Source organism: Microcaecilia unicolor, chromosome 8 (genome assembly GCF_901765095.1).
Source record: "Microcaecilia unicolor chromosome 8, aMicUni1.1, whole genome shotgun sequence".
Lineage (NCBI taxonomy): Eukaryota > Metazoa > Chordata > Amphibia > Gymnophiona > Siphonopidae > Microcaecilia > Microcaecilia unicolor.
Window position 1 is genome coordinate 202,591,423 of NC_044038.1, and position 18,906 is coordinate 202,610,328.

General features: G+C 43.0%; 1 protein-coding gene across 1 annotated transcript in view; it reads left to right on the forward strand.

The window, feature by feature from the left end:
* Positions 1-18,906, forward strand: part of LAMA5 (laminin subunit alpha 5) — a 297,353-nt gene that overhangs the window by 216,136 nt on the left and 62,311 nt on the right. Inside the window, exons 51-56 of the mRNA XM_030212484.1 lie at positions 373-484; positions 2,960-3,133; positions 8,220-8,416; positions 8,871-8,987; positions 10,550-10,704; positions 17,690-17,831. Of these exons, the coding sequence (XP_030068344.1) occupies positions 373-484; positions 2,960-3,133; positions 8,220-8,416; positions 8,871-8,987; positions 10,550-10,704; positions 17,690-17,831 (897 nt within the window). The remainder of the gene's footprint in view (positions 1-372; positions 485-2,959; positions 3,134-8,219; positions 8,417-8,870; positions 8,988-10,549; positions 10,705-17,689; positions 17,832-18,906) is intronic.

The window sequence follows — 18,906 nt, forward strand, 5'->3', positions numbered from 1 at the left end:
GCTGAAGAAGAAGTTTTTACGGCAGCGGCAGGTGGAAGCAGATCTCGGCTGGCGGGGGTTGGGTCCCCCGCCAGCAAAAGTAAGAACGGCAGCGGGGGAGGGTTGATGGCGGTAGGGGGGTCCAGGGCAAAATCTGCGGGGGCCCAGGCCCCTGAGGCCCCACGCAGATACGCCCCTGCTTTTAACTGCAAGCATCAGATGTAACTGAGTAAAAGTAGTGAAAATTGGCGAACATTACTTAAGTAAAAGTAGCAAATGTTATCCTATATTTCTTTACAAGTAAAAGTAGCAAAACTTTTACTTAAGTACAGTAACTAGTTACTTTTGACTTACTGTACAACACTGGTGTTACATCCTGAACTAACATTTTAGGTGGCAGTAACCAACAGAAGAGCTAATGGTGTAGGACAGCAGACTGAAGAGACGCATCAAGAAACTTCCAATCTTCTGAAGAATATAACTGCACTCCAGCATGACATTCTGAGTAAGTCTCAAAACACTGCTTCAGCTTTCACAGGCATTCTCCCCTAAGTGTGAAAGGACAGCCCTTCACCGATGCTTCATCTCATTACATGCACTGTCTTTGACATAGCACAGTGTAAAGTGTAAATACAGGACTCTAAGGAGTCTAAAATAATGCGCTTAAATCCTCCCCTCCCCACCTAAATTGCATTATACATTTTCCTTTTATAGTCATTTATTTAGTTAGTTAGTTAGTTAGTTAGTTAGTTAGTTAATTAGGTGCCAGCAGGGTGCCTAAATGCTATTCTGTAACAGTGCATATAAGTTACTTAGGCCTTGATGTTCAGACCGCGGGACATAGCCGGGCTGTCTCCCTCGGTTGGCACTAAACCCGGTCCATTTCCGGTGACTGGCATTGAATATCCGGTTTAACTTTGGCTGGTATGATTATAACTGGCCACACTGATATTCAGTGCTGGCCGCTTAAAATGAGACTGGCCAAAGTTATTCCACCTATTGTGGTGGCAAAATATGGCTGCCAAACTTGGCCTCTCTCACTTAAAAAAAATCAGCGGATAGCCAGTTATATCACCCAATATAACCGGCTGTCTTTAAGCCGCAAAGTGGCGATATTCAGTGCCGGAGAGCCAGCTATACGGCACTGAATATCGTCAGATAGACTCTTAAATGCCGTTTTAGCAACCATTTTCCTTTGAATATCAGGCAGATAATGTGTAAATGCAAGAGGGCACACACAGGGCACAGAGGCGAGTAAGCAGCACAGGTACTTCTCTGGCTGCCTTGTTGGCTAGACTGGATGGACCATCTGCCATCATTTACTACGTTCTATGTTACATTGGCAGGACCTGGTGGCACTCCCACATGCACATGTAATTATATTGTAAGTTACACATGTCCCTGCTCCATTTACACACTTGCACTTACACCAAGTCTATGGCCAGTATAACTCTGGGTGTGTAAATGTAAGGTGCTCTGATAGCGGGTTATACTAGTTGTGGTGAAACAGGGGACTTTCATGCTTGTGATTTGTAATGTTGCCTTATGACACTTTTTCCCTTCCATGGTATTTTCCCTCTTTGGTGTATGTTCTCTGCACTATAGCTGTAGCAGAGGTCTGTTTTCCTTGTAGCTTACCTTCCCCAAAGAAAAGAGGAAAACCCCTGAGGGAAAGAGTAACCTGCAATGCCATTGGTCAAACATCCTTAGGGCTAATGCTCTGTACCCTGATTGGCCCTGAAGCCCAAGATCTAGACCAGAAGGTGCTAGAATTCTCCAGTCTCAGTTGGGAATGTAGAGAGGTAGACCTCTGCACTGAGACCTTGCTCAATTCCTGATGATCAGTTTCTTTTCCTGATCTCCCCAGGTACTACTTGAGTAATAAAAAGGGTTCAGTTAGCTTTAATACAGAGTCCTTGTTATTTTACCTGTTTCTGTTTGCTATTTACCACTTTTACCATTCATTGTTCTACTTCTTCCTTTTTGTTTTTTAATAATAAACCTGTTAGTTTGTTAGCTCTGTTGTCCTGGACTGACTAAGAATCCTGGCAGTTTGTGTTCTTGGTCTGTGGGTGTTTTCTGGGAACTGTGAGACCCCTAGGATTGTGGCCCCAGTGCCCCTAGAAACCACAGGGGAAATAACTTGAGGGTGGGAGACTCACCCAGAGGCAATTGGGACCCAACAGGCGAATATACAGAGGTGCAAGCAGGCCTGGGCAGTGCTGGTTAGGACCCACTGTGGGGCTTTGGGATGCCTTTGGAGGTGCCCTTGTTATACAGTTGCCCCTTTGGAGGATTGAGAAGCAGCTTTAAATCACAGTACCCCCAATATTCTTCGCTATTTAACCAGTCAGGAATGGCTCCTGCCCGATTAAATAGAGCTTAGCTGGTTAACCGCAGATATTCAGCGCGAAATAGCTGGTTATCTCTGCTGGATATTAGCAGTTAGCTGCTAGCTAGCTATGTCGCAGGAATTAGCCGGTTAAGCGTGAATATTCAGTGCTAACCGGCTAAGGTTAGTAGTTAAGATAGGCCACATAAATAGTGCTGAATATCATCTTAACCGCTTGCGTCGCTCCGGACAAAACTGAAACCAGAAATTCCGGTCACCAGAAACAGCCTGGCATTGAATATCTGGGGTCAGCGCCTACCGCAGCACTTACGCGGGCTACCTTCTGCCACCTGTATATCGGCCCCAGTGTCTCTGGAACGTTTCCTCACATGAATTGGCTCTCTTATGCTATATGGCAGGCAGAAGTCTAGAAAAGTGATCTGTCTGCAGCTTGCCCTAGATAATATATAATTTCTCTGTAGAGACAATTGTAGTGATTCATTTCATTTCATTTTCTAAGTGTTTTGAGGAATTTGGGGCTGATATATATTCAAAAAGCACAAGGCTGCCGGCACACCCAAGACAACAGAGCACAGGGTGAGGGCACCAAGGGGTAACTATAGCAGCCAATGATGTCTGTTCATACAGGTCTCAAAGACCAGCTGGACAAGATGGGAAGCAGTGAGAGCGGGGGCACAACCTCTTCTGAGGAGCTGTGGCAGAAAATGGCAGAGGTGGAAAAGCTGATAAAAGAGATGAAAGCACGAGACTTCGGTATCCAGAAAGATTTAGCTGATACAGAGCATGAGGAAGCCCAGAAACGTAAGTCAAAGAAAGGAAAATGGGAGGCCAGTGCATCAAAGAGCATTAACACGCATTAATTATCTCATGTTAACCACCTATCTTAATGCTCTGCAAGTCACTTGGATGTTAATTTTTTCATATTAAAAGTTAGCATGGTATTCCAGAAATTAATGCCAACAAATGCAACCACACCACTTTCTTGTGTTAATGGGTCTGTGTTGAAATTTGCACATTTAAAGATGTTATTTAATTGTGCATTCATAGATAATGAGTTCATTTGTGTAACTGTTGTGCTCAATACCTGTTTTGCATAGATTTTAAGCTGATGTTTACAATAGTTAAAAAGCACAGTAGGCCAGAAGAGTTGCAGGAGACAATGTTTATTCATAAAGTAGTACTGAACACAGCCAGTGTTTTGGCAAATAATTGCCTGCCTCAGGGGTCTAAACACCATATACATACATTTCTATTATGTAGCTTACTACTATTCCAGAACCTGTGGGATAGTTGTGTCCATCAACCAGCAGGTGGAGATAGATAACTGAAAACTGAGCTGAGACATATCTCTCTTGGCATCCAGACCAGTTCCATCAGTATTTTCTATCTCCAGCAGGTGGATGGACACGCTTTTCAGCCTCTGGTTTTGAGTGTTTTGCTCCTGGTTCAGTTGGTCAGCTGGTCTCCAGTTGAGCTTTGAGGGTGGCTCAAGTCTGCAGAGTCATATCTGGAGGTCTTCAGATCCCTGTCTGTGGTGCCCCACGAATTTACTCCTTCCCTCCCTTCACCTCGCCCCTGTTTCCTTTGGAGCTCTGCTTTTCCAGCACAACAATCTCTTAAAAAAACAAAAAAAAAGGAGAGGTTTGATGGAGAACATGGGGCAGAGTTATCAGTCCTGAGCCTTTCTCATCTGTGGTAAGACTTGTAGAGACACTGAGCTTGGGGGTGCAGCCGGCAGTGGTAAATTCAAGTAAAATTTGACTCAGAACCACTTGGAGGCCTGCAGGTTCTACTTGGTGCAGGGGAGGGATCTTGACTCGCCACTTGGGACATGTTTAGCTGCATTTGTGACAGTTGGTGTGAATGGCAACTCCCATGGAGGCAGTTAAGTGGTGTTACTGTTGTAGGACGGCAAATGTCAGGACGTTGCAGTGCATGCAAGTTGGGAATCCCACGGGACCTGGAGGAAACAATGGCAGCACAGCATCTAAATATGCTGGAGTTTCCGGGCTCTCCAGCAGGGCTGGTGCTCAATTTGATTCAGGAGAGCAAGGGAATGGGTGCCATTTTGTCAGGCCAACTGGCAGTGAGAAACAGCCTCTGCTGATCATGAGCGAAGCACAGCTGCCATTTTACAGCCTCAGGACCTGACAGAGCATTCAACTGTATCGGGATCTTTGTTTTCTCCAGACATTATATTGCTCTTACACCAGGCCTATTGACTGAAGCAGGGCAGTCAGAGTTGCTGCAAGGTGCATCAGTTTCTTGCCCTGCTGCACCCTTTGGTTCCTAAGAGATCTTGTTTGGACCTCCAGGAGTGGGCAGGTGAAACTGTCTGCTTCTCCCTCCTTATCTGATGTGGCGTTTACTCAGAGGAGCCATCATTGAAGGAGCTGTTAGAGGAGGGAGAGCTCCCTCGTGAAGAGAGGGATGATCCAAAAGTACTTAGGTTTTTTATAAAGAGGAGCTCAGTACTCTTTCTGGGGCACTGGCAGTCCTTTCCATTAGGAGCCTTCTGCTTTAGTGTCAGGCGTTCCATCTTTGTCAAACATGAGTGGGCTTAGAGGTCCTTCTAAGGCTTACCCAATGCATCCAGACATTCAGGACCTGATTACAGCAGAATGGGTCTCGCTGGATGCAGGGCTGAGACTGGGAAGAGCCATGGTTCACCTCTACCCATTAGTTCCAGAGGAGAAAGATAAATTGCAGCTTCCCAGAGTGGATTCTGTGGTTATAACAGTGACGAAGAAGACCACCTTGCTGGTGGAAGGGGGCATTGCCGTAAAATACCTATGGAATAGGAAGCTAGAAGGCTCACTGAAACAAGCCTTTAAGAACATAAGAATAGCTTTACTGGGTCAGAGCAATGGTCCATCTAGCTTAGTATCCTGTTTCCAACAGTGGCCAATCCAGGTCACAAGTACCTGGCAGAAATCGAATTAGTATAAATGAGAAAAAAGGGGAAAAAATCAATAACCCTAACCTCCCCGTGGGATAAAGTCAAAAAGAAATACAGGGGAAATCAGGCTACAGTGGCAGCAAACGACAAAATGTTTCACTAAACACACCTTCTATAGAAAAAGGAAGAGAAAAAAGCCTGGAGGCATAAGATAAACATATAACCAAGCTGTTGGATCTCTTATAACCCAATGCTATTTCAAATTCAAACTCCTGTTCATTTCCTCAAATCACTTGCCTCCAAAGCTTTAAAAAACAAACAAACCTATACTGAACTCTAAACACATGAAAATTTCAAAAAAACAAGTAAAGGGGCTAAGGAAGAAAATTGTAAACAAGATAATTGTTTCCAAAACTTGCAAATTTTTGGGCTGTGCCAGAACATATGCCCTAAAGAACATCAGCCTTAGAACATTTCAGACAACAGGACGAGCCAGCCATACCAGCACAGTGAACTTTTCTCGGTGCAATATATAACCTCAAGAACATTTTATAATTGGCTTCCCATAATGACATATTCTTAATCCATGCTTGTGCAGTTCATTTTTTTTTCTCCAACTGAGGTCCTGTTATAGAATTGCCCAGATCTGCAGCCCACTTGTGAGCCAACACTGTATAATCCAAACCAGGAATGCACAACTTTAAGAAGGCGTGATGAAAGTATGAGGGAACCTCATGATGGGAGTCCAGGCTGAATGCTTCCACTAAAGAATTCTGTACACTCAATCCAAGAGCCATGGGCGGTAATGAGCATATATAATGTTTAATTTGTAGATAGGCAAATTGATCCCAGGGTAAATCAGATTCATTGCACAATGTTTCCTTGTTTGGGGCATGGTAAAGGTAAATTATTCCTTTGGAAGCCCAAAGTTGGAAAGTTGCAGAGGTAGAACCAGGGGAGAAGTGGCCATTCCTCTGAACAGGCAAAAAGGGAACGTAGTAGCAGGAACACCAAGAAGGGAACAAATCCATTCCCAGGTGTGGCAAACTGGCTTATAGAGAAAACTAGTTGTTCCCGCTGGCGTTGCTTAGCAATTGGTTGCCAGGTGGACTATGCAGTGGTGGTTGTCGCCCAGGAATTTGACCATTGGTGCTCCCTTTCCAATAGCACAATGGGAGGTGGTGACAACAGATGCCAGCAACATAAAGTTTCAGAACTTCAGGCTCTCTCTTGTCGGGATCCCTTTCTTCCCTTTTCGGAGGTGGGGGTCTTTCTGTTCATGGTTCCTTCCTTTCTTCCGAAAGTGGTATCAGCATGTCATCTCAGCCAATCTGTGGATCTTCCATCCTTTCGCAGAGAGGACAAAGAGGTTTCGTATTCTTTTTTGAAGCTTTAGTCCTCACAAGTCACAAATGAGTTTTGCTAATTGGACAGATTGTTTGTGCTTTTTGGTAAGCAGAGGCTTGGCCTCATGGCTTCCAGGCCCACAATTGCTAGATGGCTAAGGGAGACTATCGCGTCAGCTTATTTGCTTGTAGAGAAACAGGCTCATCAGGCTTTTCAGGCTCATTCTACGAGGAATACAGCGGCATCCTGGGCAGAGACTACCTTACTGTCCCCGGTGAATATTTGCAAGGCAGCAAAATGGTTGATGCTGCATACCTTTGCCAAGCACTACAAGGTGGATGTTGTGGTGAGTTTGGAAGCCAGTTTTGGGCTTGGGTCCTCAGGGTGGCAGTACCAGGATCCCACTCCCACTTGGAATTGCTTTTGAACATGCCAAAAGGTTCTGGAGTAGTGGGAAGCTATGTAATAGCCAGAGAAATTAGGTCTTACCTGACAATTTTCTTTCTGTTAGTCCTTCCCACTATTCCAGAGGCCCACCTGAAGTTTCTAAGATGTTTAGTTGGTGCAAAGTAATGGGGTCAAGTAAGAATTGTCACCTTGCATGGTGCTTCCTGCTTATCTCTTGTTCTCTACAAGTTGTCCAGAGATGAGAGAGATTCACATGTTTGTTTGTCTGGTTAATGTTAGCTTAGCAAGTTGTTTAAGGCTGTTGTGTTTGTTCTGAGTTTCTGCTCACTGCTTATCTACAATGCCAAGAGAGATATGTCTCAGCTCAGTTTTCAGTTCTCTATCTCCACCTGCTGGTTGTTGGACAAACCTATCCCACAAGTTCTGGAATAGTGGGAAGGACTAGTGGAAAATTATCAGGTAAGACTTAATTTCTCCATAAATGTAAAATACAAAGAACTCCAAAAATAATGTATAATTATGAAACTATATATGAACCCAAATAACAAAGAAATTAATATATTAATACATGTTTAAATGTATACTTAGATAGCTATTAGATATTACGGGGTCGATATTCAGCCGGTGGCACTCAGTGTTTTGCTCACTGCCACTAGCATTATGCCTCAAAATTCAGTGCTGGACCCATGTCCAGGCTCCAGCATTGAATTTCTGGGTTTGTGGAATTGGCTACACCATAGCCAGTTAAATGCAATATTCAGCGTATAACTGGCTATGGGGCACCTCTTAAAGATAGGACTGACTTTTATGCCAAGTGCTGATTCTGTCCCCAGAACTCCCCAAAATAGCTGGTTTTGTTTAAGCTGCCATAATTAGTTAAATGCTGCTGAAAATGATCGGTTTTCCTCTAACAAGCGATTTATCCTGAAAACCTGACTGGAAAAGGGGTACTCCAGGACTGACTTGGGAAACACTGGAATACTTTGTAGTTAACATACTGTATGAGACACAGTAAATGTATCTGTGCTAAAAAAAACACAAAACAAAACCTTGTGCTGACCTTTACTGCTCCATTCGAGCTCTTTCCCAACTGAGAACCTGCAAGGCATATTTCCATGGCTGTGATCAGGTGGGAATAGAGAAGGCACGGCACAATTCAGTGACTGTAATAGACTTTTGAGAGCACCACAGATGATGTCCATACAATTTCCCAAGCATGGTCTGTTTAATCAGTTCTGAATCAGGTAAAGAATGAGATGTTGAAGAAATCGGAGACAAACCAGGAACTGATGAATGACATCAAGGATAGACTGGCCAAGCACAGCTCCGAGTTGATGGATCTGCGCGATGCCTTGAATGAGGCTGTAAATAAGACTCGACAGACTGATGACATGAACAGCTTAAATCAAAACAACCTCGAAGAGACCCAGGTGAGGGCCCAGATTTGTCCTATTCAATGAACTGTATTCGTTTCTTTCACGTCAAGAACAGGGGTAGGCAGTGCTGGTCCTTGAGTGCCCCAGGCTAATCCGTTTCTCACGATATCAACAGTGGACAAAGTGGTACAGTCAAATGCATCTCATGCATATTTAGCATGGATATCTCAAACCTGCCCCGCCTGTGGCACTTGAAGACCAGAACTGCCTCTCTGTAGTTAAGAATAACTAAGCACTTAGTCTAACATCCGGCAGGGACTTCTATCTTTAATAGGCTTTGTCCTAAGTTACTGAGATCTCTTAAGAATAAAGAGATAATATCATTTAATCAAAGAATGTCCTGCATAAATGTCCGAGCTGAGAGCTACACTGTGCTGTGTCTGGCTTTCTCCAGGCTTTCTTTTAACTTCTGTATCAGATCTTAAGTGCTTTGTTTAAATCACTTTAGCAAAAGAGCAGTGAACTTCATCGTCACTACGTCCAGCTACAGAATGCTGTCAGGATGGCTGAAGATGCCCTGGTCCAGGTTTCTGATCTTCTCCAGATGATAGAAAACTCAAAGGAGGTGAGGATCACTTTTTCATGTTCCATTAAGGATTAGTGGGTTGGAGACATGTGGAAGGGTCATTTAGTAAGATGGCATGCTGATAGAAGTGCCATTGAATAAGGTTTAAGATTAACAGTAGGAGAGGTGGGAGCATGTCATTAAATGAGAACTCCCTCCCAGCAGACAACCAAAGAGGGTGGGTCCTTGAGTAGAGGATATAGTTACTAATATTAAACGCAACAGCATTTCCAGATATGCTGTTAGATAGGCAATGTGTTAGACTGGAGACGTGATTGCAGATCTTTGCAGTATGGATACAGTTTAGGCATGTGAATTTGCCGTCTGAAACTTGCACTGTTTTGATTTAGCTAAATGTACCCGTATTGGTCATCACATTCTTACTTCTAGCTGTGCCCCCCGGGGTGTATTTTGAGTGTAATAAGTAACACTATGAAAGGTAATTTTATAACAGGTTGCCTGGGTTGAGAAGGTAAGATGTTCCTATAAAGTACTAGAGGTACAGTAATCACAGCTAGATTGTAGCCGCAGACATTTCACAATTTCAAATTTGAAATTGTAAACCACCTTGATGTGCCTACATAGGAGGTATATCAAATCCAAATAAATAAATAATAGCAAATCCCCCGCCCGCCTCTCCTTTCTCAACTTCCTCTTCTTCTTCCCATTCATCAAAGCATGAAGGCAGTGGCAGCAGCAGTAGTCAGCATAGGTCCTAGTACTCTGCATGGATTTCCAGCAGTAATATACTAGGTTGTGGGGGGAAGGGGAGGGTGGAGCTATGGCCTCTGAGCACTAGCCTGAGAGAGGGTTTCAAGGATTACCAGGTGGTACTGAAAACAATCATACCTAAACGATCAAACCTCCACTACCCAAGTAGCAAAAAACTCAAATACAAATCCACCTATGCAACCAGCTTTTCCTACCTAAGCGCACAACTATGGAACAAATTACCAAAAGCAGTAGAAACTATGCTCGACCACCTAAGTTTTCGGAAAGCACTAAAGACTGTCCTGTTCAGAAGAGCATACCCCACAGACCCAACATAAAAATACCTGGTCACATGAGACACAATGTAACCAAAGACCATAACGGACATTATCTGACTCTTCTTCCCCCTTTCCCTCTCTAACTTCCCCCCAATGCACCGACCATATATGTAACTATGGAAAGAGCAGGAGACTAGAGAGGATGTGTTTGTGTTGGGGGACATAAATGTAAACACTGCCCCCTCCCCTGAGCTAGAGATCCAGGTTAGCCACTAATTTGCAGTCTAATGGGAAGCCAAAATAGGAGAGGGCAGGGCCTGTGACCATTCCCTGACTCATAGACCCTATGCTGACTACCACTACTGTGCATAGGTTGCAGTGGAGGTCCAGTGGGAAGGGGAAGTAGACCTATTTTGTCCTTCTTTGCTGATGATGTGACCTGATTTGGGGTTGTAACCGACAGTTTGGGAATAGTTAACATAAGCCAAGGTTTGTGGTCTTTCTTTCTGAAGTGAGTTGAGAATTTATGAACTATATTGCTACAGACTGACGTGCATAAATTCCCTGTTGCAGAATTATGAGAAGCTTGCAGCCAGTCTAGACGGGGCCCGAAATCCTCTGATGGAGAAAATGCAAAAGTTTTCTCCTGCCAGCAGTAAGATCCCCATTGTGGAGCAGGCTGAAGAGCACGTGCAGCTTCTGAATGAAGTCACCCGTAACCTGTCCAGGTGAGAAGCGCATTAGTGCAGTTACAGAGATACCACAGCACACTTCCTCCACTGTACAAAAAACAATGGCAATTCAAGTCCCTGGCGATGGGAGTACCTGAAGCTGGGGATTTCCCAGCTCTTCAGCCTCCGGAAAAAAACAAATACATTGGAAGAGGAGCAAGAGGAAAATGAGCTTTTAGTCCCTCATCTTCTACCGCCTTCAGGGTGAATCATTTTGTAATTACTGACCTTTGTACATATTTAAGCCTTCTTGGGTTTAAATGGATTTTGTACCAAATATATCCTTTTCAGGATGTGCACATGCAACATTTTTTGATTGTTTTAGAATTTTTGGGAATGTTCTCGATTTTCAGACTTTTTTTTCTGGGTTCATTTTGTACGTTTATTTTACATTACATTACAGTACACTTAGGGGCTCATTTTGAAACAGAAATACGTTTAAAAAGTTGCATAAAGCAGCATTTGCACATTTTGCTTGCCAAAACGTTCAAATCACTATTTTGAAACCTATTTTTCGGAACGTTTATCTATGCAGTTAGTCTGCAGTTCATTCAAATCACAAGGTGGGCATGTTGGGGGTAGGATTAGGGTGTTCCTAACACTTGGATGTTTTTCTACCATAATGGACAAAAACAAAAATGTCCAGGACTAAAACTAACATGTTTTGAGCTAGACTTCTTTAATAATGACTAAGCCACAAAAAGTGCCCTAAAAGACCAGATGACCACTGAAGGAACAAAGGAGTGAGACCCCCCCCCCTTACTCCAACTCTGACCCACCTCCCAAAAATATGAAAGGAACAGTACATATGAGCCTCTGACAGCCTCAGATGTTATAGCCAGTCCTATTAGAGCAGCAAGCAAGTCCCTGGAGTAACATAATGGTCGGTACAGTGCACTATAGAGAAGGGGACCCAGGCCCATATCCCACTCTAACTGTTACACTTGTGATGGAAAGTGTGAGCCTTCCAAATCTCACCAAAAACCTACTGTACCCACATATTGGTGACACCAGAAGCCTAAGGACTATTGTAGTTGTGTACAGTTAGGTATAGTAGGCATTTGGTGGGTTTTGAAGGGCTCACCGTATAATATAAGGGGGTAACGGTCAGATATGTATTTGGGAGCTTTTATATGAAGCCCGCTGCAGTGCCCTCTAGGGTGCCCCACTGCTCTGCTGGGATGTCTGTGGTGTCAGTCTACTAGGAATGCTGGCTCCTCCTCCTACATCCCAATGGCTTGATTTTGTGCATTTTTCACTTGGGCTTTTTTTTTTTTTTGAAAGTGAACCAAAAAGATAAAAGCACAGAGCACACAAACATCTAGCAAGTGGCCATTAAAAAAAAAAAAAAATTACGTTTTGCTGTTTCGAAAATCGCTATATTTGCCACTTGGATTCTGGACATTTTGAGCAAAATATCCAAAGTCGGATTTAGACGTCATATCGAAAATGCCCCTCCACGTCTTGTATTCCGCAACGTCCTACACGGTTTCATGTGGATCACAGAGTAAAAGTACAAACCAGCACAGACAGCTGGGAATTTACAAACAACAAAATCACACACTAAACCATAATTCATCCCACATTTTTCTTAAACAATATAGTTTTAAGTTGCTTGTGAAGCAACAAATAATTCATTGAGGAAAGAAAAGATGAAGGAAGAAAATTCCATATCAGAGTAGTCTGGTAAGGAAGTGAAGATGAATACTTTCTTAAGTACTTAACCAACTTACCCCTCCCTCTTTTTACAAAGCTATTCTAGCGGCTGTCGGTGCAGTAATGCCAACACAGTGAATGAGCTGTGTCGGCATTGCCACACAGCTTTGTAAAAGGGGAGGTAAGGTTTTTTTGTTTGTTTTTTATTTATCAGCTTTACAATTTACATCAAGAAATTCTTGAAACGCAACAAACATAATTATAGAAAAACAAAATATAAAGAATCTTCTTAAGCCAGGAAAACTAAATTATAATCAGGCTAGATTAGACCACATTAGGAGGGAAATCCAATCCAATTACCAGAGGAAACTGGTCTAACTAAGAAAATTTAACAAAGAAATTGCAGATTGTCGACCACTAACAATTTTAGGTGGCTTAAGAAGTCAAAGGAGTTGACAATGAAGTCCCTCTACCTTCCAGAAAAAAATTGTAACTGAGATGGTTCATAAGTATGCTGATCCAGGAAAATTAAACGTTGACAGGGAAATCTCAATCGAAACCTTGTTCCTAAGGAAACAACTTGACGTTTATTTGCTAGGAACTTCCTCCCACTTGATAGAGTCCACTTAGATATATCTGGAAAAATAGACAATTTTCCCCTTAAAAAGTGGAATCCAAATGCCTGAAAAAGAGGTGAAGTAAAGCATCTTTATCATGTTGGAAAACAAATGTTGACCTTGAGACCACTTCTTCAGTAGAGCTTTCCAAAATTTTTTGTTATATTTAAATTATCAGAAGAAATATCCACAACTTCATCAGCATCTGGAGGGCTTGGACGTTGCCTAGGCACTGGAAGATAATAAATCTAAATCTTTTGTAGAGGCAGAAAACCAGAATCAAAGTAATTAAGTTTCTCCTTCAAAAAGTTGTAAAACTAATGTTTAGGAGATGTGGTCATGAGTTTAGGAAAATTCAAAATACGCAAGTTCAAACGTCTCACATGGGGGGCCTTTTACAAAAGTGCGGTAGTGTTTTTAGCACTTGCTAAATGCTAGAGACGCCCATAGGAATATATGGGCATCTCTAGTGTTTAGCGCACGCTAAAAACGCTACCGTGCCTTTGAAAAAGGCCCACACAATTATCAAAGTTTTCCAGTCTGTAATGTACCAACAGTTTATCCTGAACCAAACTAGATTGTAAGGCTTAGGAGTGCTGAACCTGGGTTTCCAAAACAACGATCTTCTCTGAATGAGTGTTCAAAACCTCTTCTCATTTGCCAAGTCTTTGTGAATATTGATTACGTAAGGAAGATGTCCCAGCACATACCCTGTGGAGAGATTCAAAGGCAGTCCAAATGGTCTCCAAAGTCACTTCTGCCAGTTTTTCTAAGGGAGGAATAGATGGCAACGAGGGCGAGCCCCTCCTAATTCACTCCCTTGTGACTCCCCAGCTCCAGATCTTTGAGCCAGACCCATCACTGCTGGTTCCAGCTGCAAGAAATCAGGCAACTGCTGCATTCCCTTGGGTCTTCCACGCAACACTCCTTCCGTTGGCATGGGAAACCCTGAAGATGGCGAGTCTCGTGGCGGTTGGGGAGAAACTGGATCTACCAGGCTGAGTGAAACGTCTCTTCTAAGGCCCAAGCTCTCTCTCTCTCGTGCTATGGCCAGCTGCAACACCCTGGGAGGTCAACAGAGAGCCTGTAATCTCTGCTTGCCACATAACAGGGGGTAGAAGGCTGTTGGGCAGCTACAGGAAACTTCCCTTTCCATTTAGGCATCATAAACGTAAGAGCGGCAGGAAAACTTGCCAGGAAAACTAGCACCGCGGGAGCAGAAAGTACTGGCATCTCACTGCAACACCATCTTGGATCCTTAGTCAACACAGTTGGTGGAAACCATAAGAAGACCTGTCCTCTCAATAATTGTCTACCCAACAGAGGGAAAAAACCCCAGCCAAATATAAGGGAGTATTACCCTGCAAGGACCGAAAGAACAATGTACACAATTTAAAATGAGATCTTGCTATAACTGGCAACCAGTATCATTTGTGAAAGTATGGCATTACAGATTCTTCCCTGATTGCCAAATTGTGAACCATTTGTAACTTTTTCCTTACTGAATCTATGCAGCCCACATCTTGGAAAGCAGCAACGAATGCACTAAGTTGAAAGGAAAACAATTCAAAATATCTTCAGTCTTCAAATAGATCTTAACTTTCTCAGTAACAAAAAAGAGTGTTTAACCATCTTATTTACCTGATAAATTGTATTTTTCTTGATTGAGTTTTAATCAGAAATCTGTTGCCCAACTTAGTATTAGCACATTCTTGAATTTTATTTAAGATATTCTTTAGGAGCTGGCATTAAAATAGTGATAATATCTGCATAAATTTCAAATTTTCAAGCTCTTTCCATAATGGCTGAAGCAGAGCATTGACTAACATTGGTGAGAAGGGCGACCCCTGCGGCACCCACGTTCTGGAACCCAAGCATCAGAGACGGCACCCTGCATCTTGATGCTGTAATTTCTACCTGTTAGGAAATTTCTGAGCCAGTTAAACACTGCACACAATTCCAAAACTGTCTAACAAGTACAATCAAGATCAAAATTGCTCGATAAATCGAATTGAATAATTATTGCATTTTGATCTTGGCTCAGTAGCTGTCTCCTTTGTGTTACCAGGGCTCCCAAAATAGTTTCAGTACTATGAGCTTTGCGGAACCCAGATTGTGAGTAGTGCAACAAGTTAAATTTAGACATGTTATCCTTCAATTGCATCATAACTCAACCCTCCAAAACCTTTATCAACAATGGAATTGATGCAACCAGTCTAAAATTCACAACTTCTTGTAAATTTCCCTTAGGATTCTTAGGTATGGGTGTCAATACAATACCACCTTCATCCGGAAACAATCCATTGTCAAGCCAATGATTTATCCAGTCAGATAAAAAAAGCATAAAATATAGGGGAAGCACCTCTCAGACTAGACGGATATATATCAAGACAGCAAGTGGTTTTAGCATAATGCTTTAGCAAATGCTTTACTGTATTATTTTTTTTTTATTTTGTTTTTTGTTAATTTGTACCCCGCGCTTTCCCACTCATGGCAGGCTCAATGCGGCTTACATATTGTATACAGGTACTTATTTGTACCTGGGGCAATCGAGGGTTAAGTGACTTGCCCAGAGTATATTGCTGAAATTACTCCAGATTCTATCTACTGCAATCTCCATATCTTGTTCCAGTTCTGGAACATCTAAAGCAGTGATTTGTGATCTCAAGGCTAACATTTTATCCCTGAAAAACAGAGCTAATGTATTAAAAGGAAGTGAAAAATTTTGTAATCTAGTTAAAAGATCTACATCTAGTAGATTGTTAATAATCTTAAAAATGTGCTTAGTATCTACTCTGTTCTTACTTATAAGTTTTAAATAGTATTCCTTCCTCTTAAGAGAAATAGCAAATGTATTCTCGATAAACATCTGACACTAGAAAGCCAAGTATCAGCAATCACAACAAAGTGCTTCAGAAACCTATGGAAACTGAGACAGATCAGAGACTACTTTCTCAGACAATCATTTCACCTAATAACGCAATCACTGATACTGTCCCAACTAGACTACTTCAATGCAGCATATGTAGAGTGCAAAGAAAGCATACTAACATTGTTGCAGACCATCCAAAACACAGCAGCAAGACTGATATTCAAAAGTCAAAATACGAAAGAGCAACACCATTACTCAAAGCACTTCACTGGCTCCCAATCAAGGTAAGACTATTCTTCAAAGCAAGCACTCTTATTTTCAAAATATTATTCGGTATGTCCTCAGAATATGTGCTAGACCTGATAGAATTATCCCCAAGAAATTACTACTACTACTATTTAGCATTTCTAAAGCGCTACAAGGCGTACGCAGCGCTGCACAAACATAGAAGAAAGACAGTCCCTGCTCAAAGAGCTTACAATCTAATAGACAAAAAAAATAAATAAATAAAGTAAGCAAATCAAATCAATTAATGTGAACGGGAAGGAAGAGAGGAGGGTAGGTGGAGGCAAGTGGTTACAAGTGGTTACGAGTCAAAAGCAATATTAAAGAGGTGGGCTTTCAGTCTAGATTTAAAGGTGGCCAAGGATGGGGCAAGACGTAGGGGCTCAGGAAGTTTATTCCAGGCGTAGGGTGCAGCGAGACAGAAGGCGCGAAGTCTGGAGTTGGCAGTAGTGGAGAAGGGAACAGATAAGAAGGATTTATCCATGGAGCGGAGTGCACAGGAAGGGGTGTAGGGAAGGACGAGTGTGGAGAGGTACTGGGGAGCAGCAGAGTGAGTACATTTATAGGTTAGTAGAAGGAACCAGAAGTTACCTACTACTTCACCATCTAAGCTGCAGACATAACCTGTGGTCTCTGGATTTGGTGCTGGTTCCTGACCTGGTAGTGGAACCCTGGGGGTTGAGTCGAGGCAGGCGCGGGATATACCTGGTGGCACCAGGTCCATTCCCGTCTCACCACCACTACCCCCATCTCTTCTTTCTTTGCTGCACTTTAATAAATGTAGAACACCAACCTAAAAAAAATACAATCCAGTTATTTTTACCTGGTGATCGGCAGCTGTGAGAGAAGGGTTGCAGTGCTTTGCACCTTCCTGCTTTGAGGCTTGCTCATTTGGAGCATTGGGATGCCTGCAGAGTCGTCAGGTCTACGGGCCCTGAATGCAGCACCCCAGTATCCGCCTGGATTCCTTCTGCTTGCAACACTGTGAGTAAAAGCGCCAGCTGTGGGGTTTTCTTTTGCCTGCCTGTCAGTGCCAGCCGAGTCAGCAAAACACTGCTGTCACTGCAGAACTCGTAAATCAGCTTGGGGGGGCAGATACGTATACTGATTTGGTTGTACCACAAAAAGGCAGTATATCAAATGCATTACTCTTACCCTTACATAATGGATGACCCTGTAAACTGCTCACTGTTATTCATCACATGCTGTGTGAATTTCCTGCACCTGGAAGTGTGTGCTTATTTGAACCTGACTGTATGTCCCGGTGATCAACCATCAGAGTATTCCACAAGGATCATTATAGAGGAATTGGAGCCATGGTCAGAAGGATTCTGGACCACATTCACTCATTTGTTTCTTTCTCATATGATCAATCTAAATGGCTTTTCCCTAAATCTGTTAATGTCATGGTGTCTATTTCTGAGTTACTCTTGGTTTGACATTGAGTTCATAGCCCAAGAGTGTTGGCGTCTTAAATGTGAAGGGCTTTTCTACACTCACAGGGAAGGTCCCAGATACAGCTGCTATGTTTCTTTTTCTTCTTCCCATTCAGCATCATCCGTGACACGAATCAGGATGGATTTATCCAAAAAGCGATAAATGCCTCAAACGCCTATTCCAGTATCATCGATGCCATCAAGAATGCAGAGAAGGCAGCGCATGGAGCAAAGCAGGGAGCTAAGGCTGCTGTGAAGGTCTGTAAGATTTTCCAGAGTGAAGGATACAGTCACATCACGGGGGTCATTTAGCATGTTTCAGTTTGCTCAAGAGTCTTGGACCAGGTTAGCTGGTGGGAAAACAGTAAGTATTGAGAGGGATATGACATGACACTCAGAGGATGGTGAGAAAATCAGATGCCAGGTAGAGGAAAAAGGTAGAATTTATTTCTCATTTCCCCATACAAGCTGAGTGGTTAAAGGGGGATATGTTGTCCCTAGCTCAGAGGCATAACCAGACCTCAAAAAAAAAATTTTTTTTTTGGGGGGGTGGGGTCTGAGCCCAAAGTAGGGAGGACACATTTTGCCCTGCCTCCCCTAGCTTTCTGCCCCCGCCACAAGCCCCACCAGTAGAAGTCTTCCTGTGGTGATAATCAGTGCAAAGCTCATGCATGCTCAATTTCATTAAAACCGAGCATGCATGCAAGGGAGGAGGAAGCAGGGCAGGCAGCACGGTGGTGAATATGACTGCAAGAAAGCTTCTGCTGGTGGGGCTTAGGGACCCCCGCCAGCCAAACCAGCAGACTTTGGGGGGCCCAGCCCACCCCGTGGCTGCATCACTTCCCTAGCTATATTCTTCACCATGTTAGCAGTGTGAGACCCACTGTTAATGCAGTTTAGTAAAAGATGTTATTAGACCCTATTTTTAAAACTTAGTAATATCTCATTGTATAAAACCTCATAGGTAATTTTGTAAACATGCTTAGGCTGTGAAGGCTCATGATCTGCTCCAAGATCTTCTGGTATTACTCGGAACATGTGTATTTAATTAAGTATGCACAGAGATGTAACTCCCACCTCCGCTCCACCCACTCCTCCCCCAGGAATGTCACCAGTGCATGTGGAGAGTAAGTCTAGAACACTGCATGTATGTTGCCTTCATACTATAAAGGAATTAGGTGCCTACTTTCCTTTATAGAATACAAGCATAACTGGGTACAGACGACCCCTGTAGCTGAGTTTGATAATGCTCAGCCGGAACAAATATTACTCCAGCCTGCCCGCCCCCCACCTCCAGATTCCTTAATCGATCCCCAAATCCAGGTGGGAAGAA